Source organism: Micropterus dolomieu, linkage group LG09, assembly GCF_021292245.1.
Source record: "Micropterus dolomieu isolate WLL.071019.BEF.003 ecotype Adirondacks linkage group LG09, ASM2129224v1, whole genome shotgun sequence".
Classification (NCBI taxonomy): domain Eukaryota; kingdom Metazoa; phylum Chordata; class Actinopteri; order Centrarchiformes; family Centrarchidae; genus Micropterus; species Micropterus dolomieu.
Genome location: NC_060158.1, coordinates 6,149,262 through 6,169,805, shown reverse-complemented (window position 1 = coordinate 6,169,805; position 20,544 = coordinate 6,149,262). Strand labels below are relative to the sequence as shown.

General features: G+C 39.8%; 1 protein-coding gene across 2 annotated transcripts; it reads right to left on the bottom strand.

Moving 5' to 3' along the window:
- Nucleotides 1-5,616: 5,616 nt before the first annotated feature.
- On the bottom strand, nt 5,617-16,864 carry tcf19l (transcription factor 19 (SC1), like). 2 transcript variants are annotated; one of them, XM_046059394.1, is made up of 6 exons: nt 16,769-16,864; nt 15,071-16,103; nt 12,268-12,437; nt 11,156-11,549; nt 10,209-10,713; nt 5,617-9,712 (listed from the first exon to the last, which is right to left on the bottom strand). In XM_046059394.1, exons 2-6 carry the CDS (start codon nt 15,339-15,341, stop codon nt 9,379-9,381), a joined length of 1,674 nt encoding a protein of 557 aa, XP_045915350.1. In that variant the 5' UTR covers nt 15,342-16,103; nt 16,769-16,864; the 3' UTR covers nt 5,617-9,378. The 2 variants fall into 2 exon arrangements, with proteins under 2 accessions (XP_045915350.1, XP_045915349.1); XM_046059393.1 differs by having other exon boundaries at nt 16,673-16,860.
- Nucleotides 16,865-20,544: the final 3,680 nt, after the last annotated feature.

The window sequence follows — 20,544 nt, the reverse complement described above, 5'->3', positions numbered from 1 at the left end:
GTGGGTGGGTGGAAAAGTGAAGTGTCTGAGTGTGTGTGGTTGTCGTTTTATGCTGGAATTTGTAACAGTGTGCATATAGGCAAGAGGGTGTGTGAGTGTCTTGAGTGTGTGTCGTCAGTAAGAGAAGTGCATGTCTGGGGGGAAATGACTTGAGTGTTTGTATGACTGTGTGTGTGTGTGTTAGTGGGTGGCTAGGTGTGTGTGTGTGTGTGTGTGTGAGAGAGAGAGAGAGAGAGAGAGAGAGAGAGAGAGAGAGAGACGTGCAAAGGTCAAACTGGGGACAGATGGAAATAAGCCAATAAGCCAGAATCTCATTTCCTGTGAGCTGAAGGGGGGAAAAGACTGAGAGACTGAGAAAAAGAGGGAGGGGGGGAGTAAAAGAGAGAGAAAGGAGTGAAAGAAGACCGTCATTGATCGAGTTTGGGTGGAGGAAACAGAATGGAATAGGTGAACAAAAAGGTAAGTTTAAGGAGAAAAATGGATTTGAATGAGAGAGAAGAGGAGAGGATAGAGAATGAAAGGAGTAGAGATGAAAGTAGAAGAGAGAGCAGGAAAGAACAGGTGAGGTGAAACAAGGAGAAGAGAGAGAGGAAAAATAAGGAAATGATAGGAGAGAGGACACTATGAGAGGAGAAGAGCGGTAAGGAGAAGGAGGACAAGGAGAGGAGAGGAGGCACAAGGAGAGGCGACAAGAAAGGAGATGAAAGAAGAAGGAAGGAAAGAAGAGTGGAAGTAAGGGGAGGAGGGGAAATTACACGAGATGAAAAGATAGATGAGGAGAAAAGAGACAAGGAGAGGAAAGGATAAGGGAAATGAGGATAGAAAATATTACTTTCTCTTTTCTAAAAGATGATCTTTGAGGAGAAAGATAACAAAGAGATGAGAGGAGACAAAAGGAGAGGAAGTAAACATAAAGAGAGGAGATGAGAGAGGAAACAGAGAGAGAAGAGAAGAGAGAAAAGAGAAGAGAGGAAACAAAGTGAAACAGAGAGGGGAGGAGAAAGACAACAAGGAGATGAGAGGATAGTAGAAACCGGGAGAGAAGATGAAAGGAGAGGAGGCAAGAAGAGAGGAGAGAAGAGCAAAATGTAAAAGTGAGAGGCTATTAGGACGAATCGACAGCTGCTCCTGAGATCCTATTAGGGCTCAGCCAGTAGAAAGACCGCCTGTAACACACACACCTACACGTATAAACATCTCCCACATATATATATATATATATATATATATATATATATATATATATATAGAGAGAGAGAGAGATATATATATCTATATATATATAGATATATATATATATAGATAGATAGATAGATAGATATAGATATATATATAGATAGATAGATAGATAGATAGATAGATAGATAGATAGAGATATATATATAGATAGAGATATATAAAAACACCTGCCCACTAACACTTCCCACTACTGACTCTACACACACTCACAAGTATTCAAAATAAGATTGGCTCTGCTCTCTGAGAGGGATAATGAATACCTATGATTTCCATTCTGGGTGTAATGTGCAGGGAGTGGCTGCACACATTCGTCTCTCTGTGTTCATCCTCTGCTGCCTGCGTACTGTCCTCTGTGGGTGTCCGCTGGACTGTGCCAGGCCGACACTGCTCCCTGCTGGCCCATGAGGAAACAACAACTGAAAATAAGAAAAAAGATTTCTTTCAACTTGCACGAAAATGGCCATCGCTTGCTTGTCCAAATGTTTTCTCTTTTTTTCTTACTCCACTGATTTTAAACATGACGTTCAGTTTATCACAAGGAGTACTACTCAGCTGGTGAAAGTAGAAAGTTAAAAACTGCTGGCGTGGGGTGTGATTTAGGGGGCTGGGATGATCAAATGAAATATGCAATTGAGTTGCATTATGGAAATTGTAGGATTCCGCATTTTTTAGCTTAACCAATAGCAGACTCTGAAAGTCAAGATATTTCTTGGCCACTGCTGCATCAATCTTGACCATTCTTTTAAAGATCTGGCTCTAGTGACTCCACCAACATTGTGGAAGTGCAAAACTGTAATATTTCTAAAGCTTAAAAATGTTATTACTATTTCTCCTTTGTGATCAATGCAGATTCTATAAAGGAAATCAATAATACATAATGATGTTTATCTGTATTTTAACATATCAGTAGCTTCATCCATAATACAGGAGGTTGCATATTCCATGTTTCGAAGAAGATTAATCACAACGCGTTTTTCAAGGAAGTGTTAACACCAGTCCTCTCAAAGAATGGACAACAAGTCCTCTATGTGCATTGCCCAATATTCACACCCCAAAAGGCTGAAATCAATTTTAAAGTGTCTCCGTTTAGTTTTACTAATACAATATTATTTTCTGGCATGTGAGACAGGTTTTTCACAATTTTGGTGTATTTAATTATGCTGTCTCCCAGCATCAGGTTATTAGTTACTAACTGATGCATTGATATCCAGGAACAGGTATTTTGTTGCAGTAGGTTAAAATATATTCATAGCCACATTCTGGTGGCTTGACGTGACCTCTTTTCCATCAGTGTAACAGCAGAATCTCATGCAACCCAGAGTGTGGCTGCAGTGTGTGTGTGTGTGTGTGTGACTGGCCAGATACTTGCTGGATGAGGAATATGGGCTTTACAGTTTTCAGTCCTCTGATTTCACCTCCCCCTTTACCAGCATCAAGAACAAGATGGAAACACCCTCACTTATTACTGGTGTGTGTCATATATCTGTAACCCATTACGCACACACACATATTACACCTCCACTCTCTCCACCTCAGTTTCAAATGAACAGAATCGGTTTTTCGCCCTCTTTCTGTCTCAGTTCATGCATCATCATCAGTGCTGAGTGGCTTCTTGCAGCCCCATTCCCCCACTCCTCCCTCCCCACCTCAAAAAAAATACAGAGAGAGAGGGGAATGTTGCTATGGAAACAGTTCGGACAAATGTAATTGTCTCCCTCCACCTTTGCAGGTCAAGACAGTGGGCATTTCAGCTCCACAATCTCTCCGTCTCCCTCTATATCTACCCACTGGTCCATGAGTGTATAATAGGGTTCCTGAGTCGTGAGTTACAAATACGCTGCATCATACTGAATATAGAATGACTTCAAAACCTGTGTGTGTGTGCTGTGTGTGTCTGTGTGTATATATATTCAGGTCTTATTTTGCTCTAAAAAGAGATAGTGAATCTTTACTACACTCTAAAATGACAGCAAGCCACCTCAGGAAAAAAACTCTGAAATTGTTGGTTATTTTAAGTCTATTTCCTTCAGTTTTGAAATAAAAACCCTTTATATTTTACTTTTCTCATCCATCCAACACCAGCACAACCTAAAATACACTGAAGAACCCCTGCACATTTTGTAGGGACAAAAGTTCAAAGTTAACCCAACTGCAGTTTCGTACTACCTCTTAGTTTCTATTAGCTTCAGATATTGATATATTGTACATATTTCTTTTTTTCAGAATAACAAGAGGTATTTGAAAAAGAAGAAATATTAAATGTGGATAATTGCCTTCAAAACATATGATGGATTATGTATACATATAGAATTTATCATCGCCAAATATGAAAGCTCATTTGAGTTAATAGTAATTACACTATCAAATCAGTTTAATCTTTAAACTTTTTTTAACTGACAGAAAGTTTCATAACAGCTTCATAACTATTAAATAACATAAGTGAAAAGTAAAACAAAAAAACATTCATCAAGTAACTTTAGTAAGCTTTTTTTTAAGTCAAACTATTCATATGCACCAACAAGTGCCCAAGCCCGAGAGAAGACGCACTTAAAGCTTATGGATTTACAAACTGGTACTTTGTGAAAATAGCCACACAATCCAGGAGCCACCAACAATACAGGTGATGAGCAAAAGAAGAGTAAACACAACATTGTGATTCTATACGTGTCTCGAGTATCAGAGAAACTCAGGAGGATTTTCAACACACACCACATCCCTGTGTTTTTTAAACCCAAGAACGCGCTAAGACAGATACTGGTCCACCCGAAAGACTGCACACCCAAACACAAGACACACAAGGAATGCACAATCCTTCTGTTTTTTCTATCCTTGAGGCTCCGTTCTGTCTTAAAGGTGCATGAAGATCCATGGGGCTCCAAACTCCCAAAACATGAGCTTACAAATCAACTGTTCAATAATCACACCAAAGGAACGGTAAAAACCATGTGTTGCCAAAAAATGTAAAGCTCCTATAAACCAATTGCTATTCAAACTTATTTAAGCTCTATTCTCCTGAAATAGCTTGGAAATACTTTTTTTATAATACTAATCACTAAGCCATTCACTTAAGATTCGTACGTAGAACTTATTTAACACCTAGAATAAAACACTTGATCAAGTTAGAAACATCTCCTCATAAACTTTCTTTACAAGGCTGCATAGATGCAATACTTTTCTTCATGTTTTGTGAATGCCCTGAAAAAGTCCTTTTGGTTACAAGTCACCGAATCTTTCTCAGAAATTCTAAACAAGGAGACTCCTTGCTGCCCCTTATTGTGCCTGCTAAATGACATTTCTCAGGTTCCTCTGTCTGCGCATCAAACAATAATTAGAGCTCTCGGTTGCACGATCTCATTATGCTAAGGGAAAGACCATAAGCTGTTGGTCAGAAGGTCCCCTAGCTGTTGAATCTCGGGGTGGTGGTAGGGACTTACTAGGGAGGGAATGAGGGGGTTGAATATAGACATTAACTATTAAATTGCATTTAGATGTGTGTGTGTGTGTGTGTGTGTAAGTATGGCTGTATGTAAGGATGCAGGTAAGTATATGGATTTAGGTCATTTAGCATGTATGTGCAGGCGCACCCGTTAATCTGCTTGTGCATACAAGCCAATTTACTTTAGGGTATGTATAGTTAAGTATGTTTGTACGTTATTTGCACATTCTATTTATTTTATGTAATGTTATGTGCATGCATAATATACCAGGAAATAAATCAAGCCAAATTATTTCAACTACTGTACACTGCATAATTATTTAGCTTCCATGCAACAAGAGTGAGTGAATGAGGAGCGAGTGTGTATATGGCACTAAGTCCTAAAGGTATTTTACATGTTGGACTTTATGTAAAATACACAAGTATAATAGAAATGTAATCTGCATTAAAATATCCATGTGTATCTGTGTCCATGTGTCAGCAGGTCAATGTATCATAACTGCACACGGTTGTCTTCTCTTTAAACCATCAAGCCAGAAGTGCTGTAAGCAGTAATTCTATGAATACATATAACTGTATGCATGGAGAACCCAGATAAGACAAATCCATTATTAAGTAAAAAAAAAAAAAAAAAAAGATGAGAAAAATGGGCTTCAATTATAAGGATGTTGCCTTTGCTTGTTGACTCATACTCTGCTGTGATTGTTTCAAAGAAAACAACAATGAAAATAACAACCAGATTTATCACATCGCTGCCAAAAGACTGGAGGAAAACAAAATGTAAATTTCTTATATCAATGTTTCATCAATCACGACTAGAGCTGGATGCGTAAGAAGAATCTATAATAAATGAAATGTGTTTTAAATCACAGACTTTGGATATGTTCTTCGGGAACAGAAAAGAGTTTAGCTGTGAAGATAAAACAGACAATGCAAAGATACATTTTCTGAATATTCTTTATTTCTTCCCTGATAACTTTGATGCTGACAGCATCTCAGAGAAGTATGACAATTGGTTTAATTCTGTACAACCCGGCAAAACCAACAATGTCAAACTGTGCTGTGTTTCTGCATTTCAATGTGATAATTAAAGTGAAGGCAGTGTGAAAAAAAAAATGAAAAAAAAACAAAGTCCTGTGAACCTCTGCTTTGGAGCTTTGCGAAAAACTGATCTATGAAATGTGCCCTGATTTAGAAAACAATTCCTTTGAATAAAGATGTCTGACCTCATTTCTAAGGGTGCTTTCTTCTTAAGAGTCCAGTATTTAGGGATTTTAACACTATTTACACAGAATAATTAACTGAGTAAAAATTGTCAATGCTTGAAGGCTCTATAGGTTTTGCTTTTGCAGATGGCACAAATGAAATACTGAGACAGTGACGTGATCACAACAGTGCAATGATCAATCTTGGCCTTAAAGGATGTAAGTTGTTTGTCTTTGAGGCAATGCACATGGCAAATACTGCAGCTCTGCAAAGAACTGTTAGTCATGTGGTTATCAATATGAAAGGCTGATTTATCAAATATCAGACAGTAGTCAACTGGTGTTCAACTGATGACTTTGACGATGCTTGTTTCGTTATCATAACAGCAGTTTATAAATACGGCAGGGAAGTTTGATATTCGTCAAACATGAATGAAGTTGACTGTTCATTTATTTGTCGTTACGTAAAGTGAAGTGTTGTGGATTTTGATCACGATGAAATATCAGCTATTGGAAGCTTCACTGTTATAAATCCAGGTTTGCAGCTAACAATTATTTTCAATTATGATTAAATGTCCATTATTTTAGTTATTTCTACTATCAAAATATTGTGAATTACAAATTACAATTACCCCGACAGTCAGATAATCTCTTGAAATGGCTTGTTTTGTTCAACAAAACACCCAAAGAGAATAAATTTAAAATTATTCATAACAGAAAAGCAGCAGATTCTTCATCTTATTTTTGGCCTTTTTGCTCAATAAATAACAAATAATTAATCGATTACATTTTTTTTACAAATGGTTAATCTATTAATCAACTATTGCAGCTCCACTGTCAACCTCAGGATGTTCTTAAAACTGTCCATCTGCATTGCCTCAAAATGTTGACAGTATCTTTAACTTTAGGATACAAACAGCCGTGTGACACATTAAATGAGCTGAGGCTTCAGTAGTAATTTGCACTGAAAATTGCCTTTTCTCAATGTTTCTGGTTGTTACAGTTTCTATCACACTGCCAAATTTACCTTCTTGCCAATTATAAAGTATCTCACCGGCTGCACATTGCAGATCATTTAACTGTAACTGTAGTTTGGGAAAACATCGTTTTAAAAGACCTTTACAACTGTTTGGCACGCAAATTTAAAGAGGGGAGAAAAAAGGTGCACACAGCATGACGCTGCAACCAAAATAAGTGATGCGGTGAAGATGGCGCTTCTCTTTGAGTCAAGCTTGGATAACAGACAGACATTTAAATATCTTTAGAGCTCAACATTTGAGACAAAAACAATATGCAACATGTGCGTCTTTACAGGCAGATGAAACTGCAAAGAAAATAAATTTAGACAATTAAGACATACAAAACCAGAATACAACAGACTTAAGATCAACACAGAAAACTCAAAAACGTTTTTTTTTTTTTACATTTCAGTAACAACTGGTCAACAGGTCCAAACAGGTCCTTACAATCTGTATTATTGTATTAGGCTATTAGATTAATTCCTATATAATTGATCTTGTATTACTGCAGTGAGGTGACGTAACCTTAAATACAATTTAAAAAGTGTAGGTTGTTATCATGGTGATATTCTGTCAAAACCTCAAAGTGTCAATTAAATTATTTCAAGTGAAACTAAGAGCTGTATGTCTAGCAACACTACATTTATTAACTACATTAAACACGGGTTTATGGATCTCACAAACACTGTTTTGGATTGGAAATGAACTGAACCCAACCCAGTTATCAGATGTTTTCTTCTCAACAGCTACTTGAGCAATGATTTAGTTAGCGCAGCTAACCATCCTGCCGAGAGAAGGCAGTGAAGTAGCACAAGAGTCACTGTGTAATCAGTCTCTAAGCTTCAGTAAAGCCAAAGATGGAGAAAATCTGATTTGACATTGCAGAAAGCAATCATTAGTCATAACATGCCATTAACAAGTTCAAGAAATAGTTTTTTAAAGTTTTTTTTTTTTTTCTAATGTATTGCTCAAGACTTTCTACATTTCCTCCCATTTTCCTCTCACTCAAAAAACTGCAGGTCTGCCATAGTGGTATGACCAAAGTAAAAAAAATAAGTAAACTCCCCAGACTATATTCTCTAAAGAGCTTTGGATAAGAACTATTACAGAGATTGAACAAGTGTGCCAGAAGGTAAAATGTTTACTCCTCTAATTACAAAGAGAGAGTTTTTGTCCAGGTGAGCCAACCAGACTTATAATTCAGAATTAAATAATGGAAAGGTGCTTAAGAGAATTTGGAGCTCCACATTTTGATTTGATCTTACTCAAGCAGCTCTTGAGCAAACATACGTGAACATCTACTGTTCAGTAGTGGAGAACAGTTCAGTCAAGTTCAGCCGTTTCACCCAGGACACCACTCTGGCCCAAGAGTTCAGTAGTGTGATGAGACTCTTAAGGTGGAGACTGATCTGAAGAGAAGACTGTAAAATCATCTGTGACATCAAGTCTCAACCCACCAAGCAGAGACGATGATATCATTTCTGTTTATCCTGCGAAATCAGCAGAGAACATTTCATGACATTTCACTGGTAATGAATCTCCCCAAACCAGTAGCAGCCACACTCCCAGGCTGCACTCAGACATCTTTTAACAACACAGTCCCACAGTACACACATCCACCCTCCAAATCCAGCAGCTGCTTCTGCAAGAAGTGCCTTCAAACATTTGATTATCATCCCCAGAGCACCTCTCATCAGCAGCAACAATAGAAGTCTGTTGACATTTCCTGGAGTTTAATTGTCTTGAAACATCACACGCCCACTCCTAGACAGCAGCTGCCACCCAGGAAAGCTGTACCAAAACATTTTTATTATCACTTGGGGGAAGGGGTTGGGGATCACTGAAGGCACTATTCTGCCCTAAAAAGCTGGCCTGATCACTAAAACAGTCAATGTGGCTGCACTGACACATCAAGAAAGCTCAATCGCCCTTTGTAGACTCCTGCTGTGGCAGCCTGATCTGCAACATTTCATTAATCTTGCTGCTGCCTGCCCGCTGGTCAACAACAGCCTCGGTGGGAGCGTACTCAGAAACACTAGATCATGTTTTCCCGCACTGATCGCATCTCTCGAGGCATTCAAAAGCCATGATGAAATCCGACCTGAGACATTTCATTACAGTTCTGCCTCTATCTCCAAAGCCCGAGCCCTGAAACTGAGTGGGTAATACGTTTGTGATGAAGCTGTGTGAATGTTGGGTCACAAATCCTCAAACTTGGGAAGATCTGGATGTAAAAACTGAAGGCAACTATTTTTCTTGCTGTCACCCGTTGCTGTTGAGGTGAGAGAAAAGCACTGCACGCTTAGATAGAACAGCTCAGTGGACATTAGAAGAAAAAGTAGTAGCCTGTCTTTAATGAAATCTGTTGATTTCCACAAGTGCGCCTGAAGGACAAACATTTAAGGGAGAAAAGTGAGGTAACTTGAACGTCTAAACTGGAGCATTTTATTTTACTGTCACAAACTAGGTTGCTGTTATATCAGCGACATCCGCAGTGGAAGTCAGCGTTGGGGTCGACGTGCTTCTTGCGGTCGATGTGCAGACAGTCTATGTGGTACCAGGCGTCGCACACGTCGCACTGGATCCACTGCACCGTGTCCTGCTGGGGCAGCCGACACTGCGGCGCCGCGCAGGGCTCCACCACCCCGGTCGCCACCTCCTCGTCTTCCTCATCGTCATCATCCTCAGAGGAGGAAGAGGAGGAGCCGGAGGATGAGGACGCAGAGGAGGTGGAAGAGGAGGACGAGGAGGATGGAGAGGGCAGAGAAGGCCGGGGAGGGAGAGGGTGTTTTCTGGGGCGGCCACGTCGCTTGCTGCAAGGAGAAAAGAAAAAAGGTGGTGAGATAGAGGGAAAAAAGGAAGGGACAAGTTGCTTAAGGATAGTTTATAGGTTTATAGCTTATCAGTTACATTACTTGTTATATCAGCCATCAGTTCACAATTAAACCCATTTTTATACAGTAGATATCCACACACTGAGATCAACTGTGTTAGAAAACTGTCTCAGACATAAAACTAAGGTGGGACATTAACTATGTGTTGTTATCACACTTAAAGTGGAAGGTGGCATCAATATCTCAGTTAATTTGCATTTCTCTTCTTCACATATTTGACACTTCTGGCTTTGAAAAACTTTGTGAAATTTTAAATCCTCTTTGTGTAAGACTTCAAGTAGAGGTGGGACAAAACAAACCTATGCCTTCAGAAGAATTCTAAAGCAGCAATAATCGCATCACATAAAACATTTACAAATAAATAAAAGGGGCTTGGTTGGTGGCGAAGATATTTATGCCTCTTTAAACGTCTTACCTTGCTGGATGGTGAAATCTATTTAACTGCACTCTGCCTCGCTCCTCTGTACGGATCCTCACTGAAGGTGAGGCGTGGCTATAGTTCTCCCCTCCCACCACCAAAGGGGAGAAAACCGGAGAGCTGTGAGCCCTCCGCCTGCCTCTCTGCGCTGTAGGAGAACTGTGGGCAGGTTTCTGTTGGCGGAAAGCTGCGATGTTGCCGCGCATCACCGTCTGGACCCGGTGCATCGTCTGCACCTCTTGCTTGTGAATAGCAGGGTTGGTGAACGATGTCTGGATGAGCTGGTGGTTGAGTCTGCTGTTCGTCATGGCGCCGTGGAAACTGCCAATGGTCCTGATGCCAACGGGGAAGGGCTTGGCCTCCAGCGGCCTCGGGACGTCGTTGTGGCTCTTGGGCTGAAGCTGCAGAGGAGGAGAGTTGAAACCATCTGACTCAGACTTGTAGAGCCGCCTCCTCTTCTTCCCCCTCGCTCTCTGTCCGTCCTCCATGACTCCTGCTATAGCTGAACAAAACATTTAAAATATGGTAAAGAAGCAGCAATCACACCTACACTACTTTTTCCACTGAATTTCCATTTTTAGAAGCCTGCTTTTGTATGCGAGACAGGTTTCTCTAAATTGCTAAATAGCCAACTACAACTTTGACTCTGACTGCAGTGCTGCCCAATTATTCTCAATTTCACTCATTTACTCTTTTTCCGCTGTTTTAACTTTGTTAGATTTTGATTCATTGAAAACTGTGATTAATCAATTTTTCTGCATTCATTTTCTCAGTCTGCATCAAAACTTATAACCGCTTGTTTTCCATTAACTCACCTGGGTTCAGGAGAAAACACATTTTAAAAGTTTCCAAATACACATTTCCTTATAGCAGCCTCCAACGTTTGCAGAAAGCTCAGTAAGACAGCAGTGGGTTTTTTTTTTAAGTATTATGCTGAGCTTTACCTCCTCGACTTCTGGGCTCATCTGAGCTGTCGTCCTCGAGGAGCACAGTGTGAGCCGACTTCCTCCTGTTCCTGGAGGTCTGCTGGAGGGACTTTGTCGAAGGGACTGAAGCTGAAGAGGAGAACGAAGGAGGTGTGGAGGGAGGGAGCAGAGAGGCGAAGCCCACGGCCAGAGGTGGAGAGGAGGAGGAGCCGGGGTCCGAGACGGTTCCCTCGTGGCTGTGGCTCCTCTTAAAGGTCCAGGCGCTGCCCTTCATCTTACTCAGACTGCCGATGGAGTTGAGGATGACTGTGGCCCGGTTGATGGACAGCTTGGACAGGTCCAGGTTGGTGGCCACCTTTCGGTCCAGATTGGTTCTGATCCGGTTCTGTAAGTCGGAGGAGAAGGTGCCCGCCTTGGAGACAAGATAAAAATAAAAATTAGAAGTTAATGCTGTAAAGGTCAAATGTAAATATCCATCAGGTGCCGGTATCGTTTCTTTGGCAGACTTGTTTCAAAAACGTTTGCCTCACTAATATATTTGTCTTTTTCTGTTCAATTTCTACACTTAATAAATGATCAAGTTTTTCAATTAAATTACAAAAATGTTATCATATATCTTTAAAATGGGAAATTAATTACAGGATAAGAATGGTGTCATTCTATATTTTCCTCGTTGTCAATAAACCCCATGAAAAATAAATAAAACAACAACATCGGTTAGTGCATCTCTTCTATCTGACTTCCTTACCCTGACTGTGGCACACAGCCAATCAACTGTTTCATTCTGAAGATGAAGAGCTTTAAAAACTCAAATGTTTGGTTGGTTGTTTTTAACACACTGGTTACTGTTTTTAGAAAACATGGTGCTATATTGGAAAACCTTGTTCCGCTGTGAAAGTCTGAATTGTGCTGAAGCAAACCATACTGACACTAATATTTCACAAAGCAGTCAGAACAAGACCAGACTTGATGTTTAATCCCAAACTAAAAGAGATATGAAACGGTGCAATCTATGACTTCATCTGTTTGCTGCAGTATGCGAAGCATCATTATAAATCTGTAATAATGAACTGAAACTCTGCAGAATCAGGCAGTAAAGACCCAACTATCTCTGTCAAATCAAAGTTTACCTTTGGAATTGTGATGGCATCAAATTCTAGCGGACGAACTTTGACCTTCTGGAAGAGGAAGTAGAACTCTGGGCTCCCTGGAGCCGACTGGCCACCGAAGACCAGCGTGTCGCTGTCTGAGAGCTCCCACAGGATGCCCGGCTGGAGTCGGACCTCATTGACCCAGGTGCCTAGCAATGCAAGAGAAAGAGGAAGATTTAAGAAGATTAATTTTCTTTAAATTAAATCTATTGCAGAATGTTTCACTATAAGCACCGTATGTTGCTCCTCCCACAAAAAGATGTTTAGAGACTCATTCGACCGCACAGACAGGTAAAGCTGGGAAACCCTCTAAGTCACATGATCAGTTAAAACAAACAAAAAAAAACAAACAATAGTTGCAGCTGGAGGCAAAGTCACCTGGGGAAAAATCAAAACATAACTTTTTAATATATGTACATCCTATAAACAAGACAGAATAAATCAAGCAAGCTGAGCCTCAAAATAAAGTTATTTGTTGACTATTAATGTGTTTACAGCTTCCAGAATTGAGGGTAAATGTAAAACAGTCTGTGAAATGGACCCAGAATTGAAGAGCTGGAAGGCTACAAGGCAATCAAATGGCCATGACAGCAAAGCACAAAATGAGAAATGCACAGTGAATACTAAAATGTAATTTTAATAGCAGGAATGAAAAATGTGTGTAACCGACTGTGAAATTACTTGAAAAATTAGGCAGTAAGAGCACAGTTTAGATTCGGAGCCTGTCAGACACAGTCTATCGGCCTTAAGCGAAGACGCAACGCACACTCTCATCTCCTCCTCCCTCACCTTGTACTGCTTCCTGCGCACTTCAGATTTCACTTAACACTATCGGACTAATATCTCTGACTTCCCTCATGTCCCTGACACCTACATAAAGACCCAAACCCACTAAGTACTTCTTAATATAGAATTTGCTTTAACATTCTGCTCATTATTACTCCTGTTTTTCATTCACATCTGATCGATTTAATGCTCTTGGCTGTGAATGACCACTTGAGACTGAAAGAAGAAGTCTTTGTTGACTTTCTTAATACCTATACATTTCAAACTTAATTATATGTTTTTGCTGGCTCATAATCTATGTGCTTAAAACTATGTCTAAAAGTCATATCTGTAAAGTCTTATTTCTTTATAAAGTTGGCCTGCAACTAAAGACTTTTTTTCGTTATTGATTAATTTCGTATCCTCCTCCACAACAATTTCTAAAAGCCCAAGGTGACATTTTAAATTGTTTGCTCTGTCCGACTTTGAATTGGACAAGGAAAAGCAGCAAATCCCTACAATTAAGTCAGTGGACTAGACTGATCAGTTATCAAACAATCGTTTAATTTATTTTCTGTCCAACTAAGCAATTAATCAACTTTCTGACAGCTTAGTTGAGCCCATAAGTCGAGGAGGTAAGGCTCAAAAATAAATAAATAAAAAAATACTGTCGACTCACTGAGCTCTGTGCAAACATTGGAGGCGGCAGATTTTTTTTTGGAGGAAATGTTTGGTTATGGCAGCTTTTAAACCTGTTGTCCTACACTGATCCCCGGTCAGTTATTGACAGTTCATGTTAAAGCAGATATTAGTTTTCATTCAAATTGAGATAACATTGCAAGCGATTGCCAAGACTGATATGACATTATTCTTATTGTTTTCTATATTCTTTTATTGACATTTTAATAACATACTTTGATCACAGACATCCTGGTAATAAAGAAAAGGGATAAAAATTAATAACTGATCAAATGTTGATGTGTCAAACAGGTTACACAACCTCACTGAAAAATTAGATAGGTATGAAAATGGTGTGAATCACGTGCTACCGCCTTCACAGTCACCAGACCTCATCCTAACTGGACACCTATGGGAGATGGTGGACAGATGTGTTTGACTTCGGCCTAATCAAAAAACACCAAAAAAGGGAATATGTACCTGAAGAACGCTGTTTATCCTTTTGGTACAGTTAAACAGATTTGGGGAATGTGTGCCAAGGAGCACTGAAGCTGCTGTGGCCCTTTATAATACACTGTAGGTCTTTTACTTTAATTTGTCACTCCTCTGTAGGTTTGAATTCATTCTCATTTCTATATAATCAATTTAGAGCTGGTGTCATGCTTCATGCTCCAATTCACAAAGGAAAAGGTAAGACGCTCTGTAATTACTTCTTTATCATCACTATCAAACTCAATTTAGAAGATTTTTTTTTTTACAAATCTAACTGGGAGGATTACGGGGGAAAATTCTGCAACTCTAAACCATTTAGATAAAATAAAAGTCCTGGTGGGAGAGATAATTAAAAAGTTTTCCAAAAAGTTGAGGTTTCAGAGATGCAATTAGATCTCAATGTGTGTGTTTGAGTGAATGTCTACAGCTGCGTTTGGGCAGTTAATAGCCGTGTATGTGTTGGTTTGTGTGGCTAGGCTCCTGTCAGGCTGCAGGTGTTTTGGTATTCCTCCTAGTAATTCAGAAGAAGGCTGTGTGTGTGTGTGTGTGTGTCACCCCCACATCAAAAAATGTGCGTTAGGCTGTTTCACCAGTCTACAACACTTAGTATCTGCATTCCTGTCAATCCTGGGTATGCGGGCCAAAGACTTGTTTTACATTTTTTATTTCTCACACACAAATAATTGCACTTTGTGTCTGTGGGAAAGTGTATTTTCCTGTAGAAGCATAGATTTCCTGTAAGTGGGTGTGTAACTTTGCTTCTTCCTCTCTCCCACAATGACTGTCTAGGGGTGCGAGTGTGTCTCATCTTGACTTGTAGGTGTGTGTGACTCAGGCCTGCTCTCACCATGACTGCTCCTGTCTTTGATGTGGACCCTCCAGCCCTCCTCCTGTGCAGCTGCGTCACCTCCGCTCCCCTCCTTCTCTGCATGCAGCTCAGCGTGGATTCGGGACACCGACGTAGAGTCCAGCGTGACGTCACACAGCTCCGCCGCCCGGCCCAGACGGAACACAGAGTGGCTCAGCGTCGGCCTGAACGTGTACAGGTCCCGCGCCGAGACTCCAGCTGACGAACCGATCCGAAGCAACTGGAAGCATGGCTGCACCCCGGACAGCATGACTGAAGGGTTTGATTGTCTGCCACCGCTAAGCCCTCACCTGCTCAACCCAGAGGCCACAACCCTATCTGTGACAGGCCCTGAGCTACAGAAGGTTGTATTCCATTGTGTGATGCAAATATTTGCTAGTGCACAGCACTTAAAGTGAATGCATTTGGGTTTAACCAAAGAGTGCTGACTGATTTCATAAAGCTAAATTGAAGCAAGATAAAATATTCTAAAAAATAGGCGTGGAAGCACTGATTGTGAAGGTTACAGGCAGGTGCAGCAGCTTGTAGCAACAGATGCTTGCATTAGTATGGAAAGCTGATGACTTGTGTCCTGCTGTGAATACATGAATAAATAATGAAGATATAGAGTAACTGTATAAGTTGGTGAAGTGTAGAATTGAGCGTCTGCACAGTGTTATGAGCTCAAACTCAAACAGACCTCAAACCCCCATGGAGAGGAGGCTATAAGACGGTGGATTTGAGAATAAAGAGCTTCAGTAATGGGGACAGCCTGTGTGTTGCTGTGCTGCTAATTCAAAAGGGTGCAGTAAACAGCAAAACCCTGAAAAGTAAACCTGCCAGAAAACTTGACAGCCGTGACTTTTAGCTTTAAGATTTCTGACGTTTAATATGTTCAGGTTTGAACAGCTGTCATCTGAGCCTGCATGTGTGTGTGAGTGAGATTAAAATCCCAGGCTCCTGACATCAATTGACATCAGCTGCCTCACAGGTGGGAAGCCTGACAGGGTGTAACGGCTGAGGACTGTCTGATCTGAAAGAAAACAAAAGAAAAGTCCTTGAAGCAAAACTGGCTTTTGCTTAATTGCTCTACTTAGTGTCTGAAAAAAAAACCAAGCTTAGACTTTATAAATTTAATTTACTTTACTACAGACGACATAAAAGCACAAAAACACGTTTTGCCATTTCAAAATGAATCTAAAGTCAGACAGAAGCAGAAACATATAGATGTTAAATTTACAACAGATCATACAAACTGTCAACTTCACTTTGTTAACTTCAGCTAGCTGCAGTAATGCACCGCATGCACGTCTGCACGAAGACTCACTGACAAATCATGGGATCACGACACAAAGCAAGAAACAATAACCGACACGAAATGATCGGCTTGTCAGGTCAAAACCTCCTTTTAGGAGCAACATCTGCATCTATCCTCGTGTAATCTTCACATCTACTCAAGCACACGTCGATTAACGGTGAGATAAGAGCTCAATAAGAGAGGTGATAAAGCGTAGCTCTGCGGTCAGTCAGAAACAGGAGTAAGCTAAGTTAGCTGACGTTAGTTCCTTGTAGGACAGAATGAAAGTCAAAGCTGCCACTTACAATAATAACTCAGCTTCACATCGAGTTTATGTGAGTTTCTCCTCAAAACGCCGTCGACTGCTCAACCAGCGGGTTTAACTCGTCAAGTTTACATACATTTTATTGTTTCTGCAGGATTTTATCCGCCGTTGCTTGCCAGACTTCGGTGCAGCTTTTCGCCTCCCTTCCTCCCAGGAGGAAGTCCTTTGAAATTTGGCGCGCCAGTCCCGGGGCTTCCTTGCGCTAGAATCTACGTCATATCCGGCTCCGCCCCGATTGGCTGGCGTCCAGGGCGCCTTCAGCGGGAGCAGGACAGGCCGGTCTGAGGACAACTGGAGCCAACATGTCAAAGAGCTGGTACAGAGGCTATCACTCGGGTTATGCAGGCTAAACCACAGACTATATGGTCTTAACCATCTGAGACTGTGGGCCTCACCTCAAACAAAACCTGGATAAAAGGTGGCCCCTCACCAAGGGTGTCACTTTGTGTTCAAAAGTGGTGGGGACATAAGGGCTCAGACAGATTATGGGTGTGTGGCGATGCACAATACTGGGTTCACTAGAACAAGAGCAGAAGATATTTTAACGCTGATTTGATGAAGTGTTCAGTGTTGAAATATATAGCCTCACCCAGAAGATTTCAAGCATTAAACAGTTAATTTGCTGCATTCTGGAGAAAACTTCCTCACCAATTTATGGTGGAAGTGTCTTAATTTATATAAAGGGAAATCCAAAAGTGGCAGATGACAACTCAAAATAAAAAATATATATAATGGAATTTAATGCTGTAATCAGTAGCTTGTTGTTTTTTTTTACTTTAAGTTACTTTGTTGGATGATGTGCATTTATTTCTATATGTACATTGCATTGCATGTTTTGTTATTGTGTAAAAAAAAAAAACTTTTTAATAAATGCTTTCAAAGACTAGTGGAGACATGTCTCCAGCATCCCCAGTGGACACCTATGCTCACCATGTTAGTTTACCTGCTTAGTTTTGCTCAATTCCTGGATACCTATGGGATCATAATTATGTTATTTGATCCCACAGACACTTAATTAAGTCAAGATAACCTAATATTATTGTTTTACATAACTTCAGAGTATGGCAATTATTAGTTTCTGACTCTGGGAAAGACAGTAAACTTCCCCATTACTATCTTTAACCAAATCACACACATCGGTTATTCTATGTGATCTGCTTTTAATAACTAATGAAATATTTTTTCTTTCTTCTATTCACTGAGCGCCCTGTGGAGGCCCGCCTCCCCCTTTGAAAACCCCTGGTCTGAACTCATTAGCAGAATGGAGTTTCATCCTTAGCATGTTTCTGTATACAATTGTTATAAATTATATATATATTGTGTGCTGTGCCGGCAGGCCCCTCACTTCATTACCAGCCACTTTCTCTCATAAGTAAAAGCGCTAAGAAAATGTTAAGATAAGAAAATACAAGAAAACCTTTATTTGTCCCACAGTGGGGAAATTGCGGAAATATGTTATGTAAGTAAGCTGCAGTCCTGTAGCTGCAGCACCCACTCTGCGTAAAGGCAGTGGGAGCACAATCAACCAGAGTCAATACTGTACAAATCTATTCTCTACTTATGACAGCTTCTACTACTTCTTATTGTATTTAGGCAATCTTAAAGTTTAAGAGCTTCAATTTCAGGTCATGATCTGATCATACCGTGCGCTGTTTGTCTGTAAAATGGCTGAAGACTGAGATCTTCTCCAGACTATTTATTGTAACAAGGCTTTCCTAGCATGTTGTGTGCTTGCTAATCCATTACTGAAATTCAAATGGGAAATAACTTTATGAATGAAATGGAAAGAAAAGCAGTGACACATATGACACACACTAAATCTTTTGATTCGGGCTCTGTTGAAAAGTCATTTAATTAGAATTATTCATTCATTACAGAAAAAAGAGAAGCTTTACAAAAGTCTGTGCAGGAAAAGGTCTTACACCGGTAATCACTGATTTATTCTTCAAGCAAACAAGTGGGTGTGTGGTCATTTGTTCATGGCAGTGCAGTGAAGTATTGTTAAAGTTAATGATTACCCAGCTTTGGAAAAACATCAAATGAGATCTGAACTCTTAGATATGAAGCATTCAAGTGATTTCTTTCAAAATGAAAATGAAAACAAGTAACGACAGAGACTTTCATGCAGACAAACCAGTGACCAGACCAGAATTTTTGGTATCTAAGATGTACAGGAATAATCATACTCTAATGCCTCATTGCAACTTTTCTTTTTTGACTTTCAACCAAAACTATCCTGGGGAATACACACATCCATGTTTTGATGTTTACTGTACATTTTTCATCAATGACAGTAAACTGGAATAGATCTGGATTCCACTAAATCAATCAAAGCTCAAACACAATGCAGAAAACATGCTCCCTTTTATCCAAACATTCATAATAGTAGAAAAATACACGTTATGTTGGGCTGAAAATGACACATGACCAACTCACATGTACAGAAGCAGAGAAACCAGATCATCCTGGAGGAAGTCTGCATTTGTGTTTTCAAAGAATTCAGAATTCATAAAGATTTAACAAACAGATACATATCTTGATTTCCCCTCCCCCTAAGACATGAACAGTGTTATATAGCCTCTCATGAGCTATGACAGGAGCAATAGGACTTTAACTCCTCTGTCAGCTGCATGATTTTCTTTTACTCCACACAGACATTCCTGCCTTAAACTATAAAGCTAAAAATATGACAATTATTACTTGATTACAGAAAATAAAATAATGTGCAGACACTTTTTCATCAAGTGAAAAGGAAAGATTTTCTCATGTAAAAGTTTTTTTAGTTAAAACGTTAACTAAACAACCTTTTATATTTAACAGTAACATTGACAGTGACAATACTTCTCCTGCCTGTTTCATGCGCTAAAACATCCAATAAAATCTAATTTAGCCTTTTGAGCCATCCTGACTCTGGGGTTTCCCAAAACCGTTTTACAACTCGGAGAGAGATTATGTGAATTGTAAATCACTAGTAGATGCAAATAGAATGGCATTAAACATGTGATGATAATATTTAAAAAATACCTCTGGAGCACAAACTTTAATGCTGCTTAGAATGAGACCATGTATATTAATTTCTAAACTTTTAATTAAACATCAGCTTCACGGCTAAGAATTGGAGAATTGCATAAGCAAGTCATATCAGAAGTGATGCAAAGTAAAGATTAGTATGTCCCAGCAAAGATGCCTTAGACAAAAACATGAACAACGCAACAAAGTTGGAAAGCAAAAATGTTAACAGTGATTCTTTTGTAAGTGAAGCCTTTTATTTCCACCAAGAAATGGTTCTCGTTTTCAGCTACACTGCCTGTGCTGACAGCAACAAGAAATAAAAACACCCTAGATGATTGGCAGTGACCTTTATTAATATTTGTAAGGTCCTTTAACCATCGCTCTGCCGGCGGTGAAAGGTGATATTAGGAGTCAAGAGGATCATGGGGAACCAGGGCCAGAGCCCAGCAACAAGATCAGGATGGACTCGGGAGGCTAGCTGTACAGAAAACTGCAATTCATATTATTACTATCATTGTTAGCTATTAGCATCACGGCTGCTGTCCACAAGCAATCTACAGGTCAGCATGCTGCAGTTACACTAACTCTTAGGTATACACTTGGACAGCAGATATAGGCTATAATATCAGAGTAAAGAGAAATACAAAGCACACAGGTAGCGAGAGTAGTCTTTTTGGTGCTAAATGAGATACTACAAAAATTTCTGACAATGATTCAAGCATGTTCATTCATTCAAAGAAGGTGAGTTTTTTTCTGCAAATGCACTTGTTCTGTCAAACTACCGTACAAACACACTGATTATATGAAAGTTATTTTTAGAATTATCATTTCAGGGTTTTT

What these genes read in the sequence shown, in the direction of transcription:
- tcf19l (XM_046059394.1), bottom strand. Translation starts at nt 15,341, where the DNA reads ATGCTGTCCGGGGTGCAGCCATGCTTCCAGTTGCTTCGGATCGGTTCG. An exon ending in ATGCCATCACAATTCCAAAG is followed by an intron (nt 11,550 to 12,267) that starts GTAAACTTTGAT and finishes CTTGTCTCCAAG; the next exon opens with GCGGGCACCTTCTCCTCCGA. An exon ending in TGAGCCCAGAAGTCGAGGAG is followed by an intron (nt 10,714 to 11,155) that starts GTAAAGCTCAGC and finishes TGTTTTGTTCAG; the next exon opens with CTATAGCAGGAGTCATGGAG.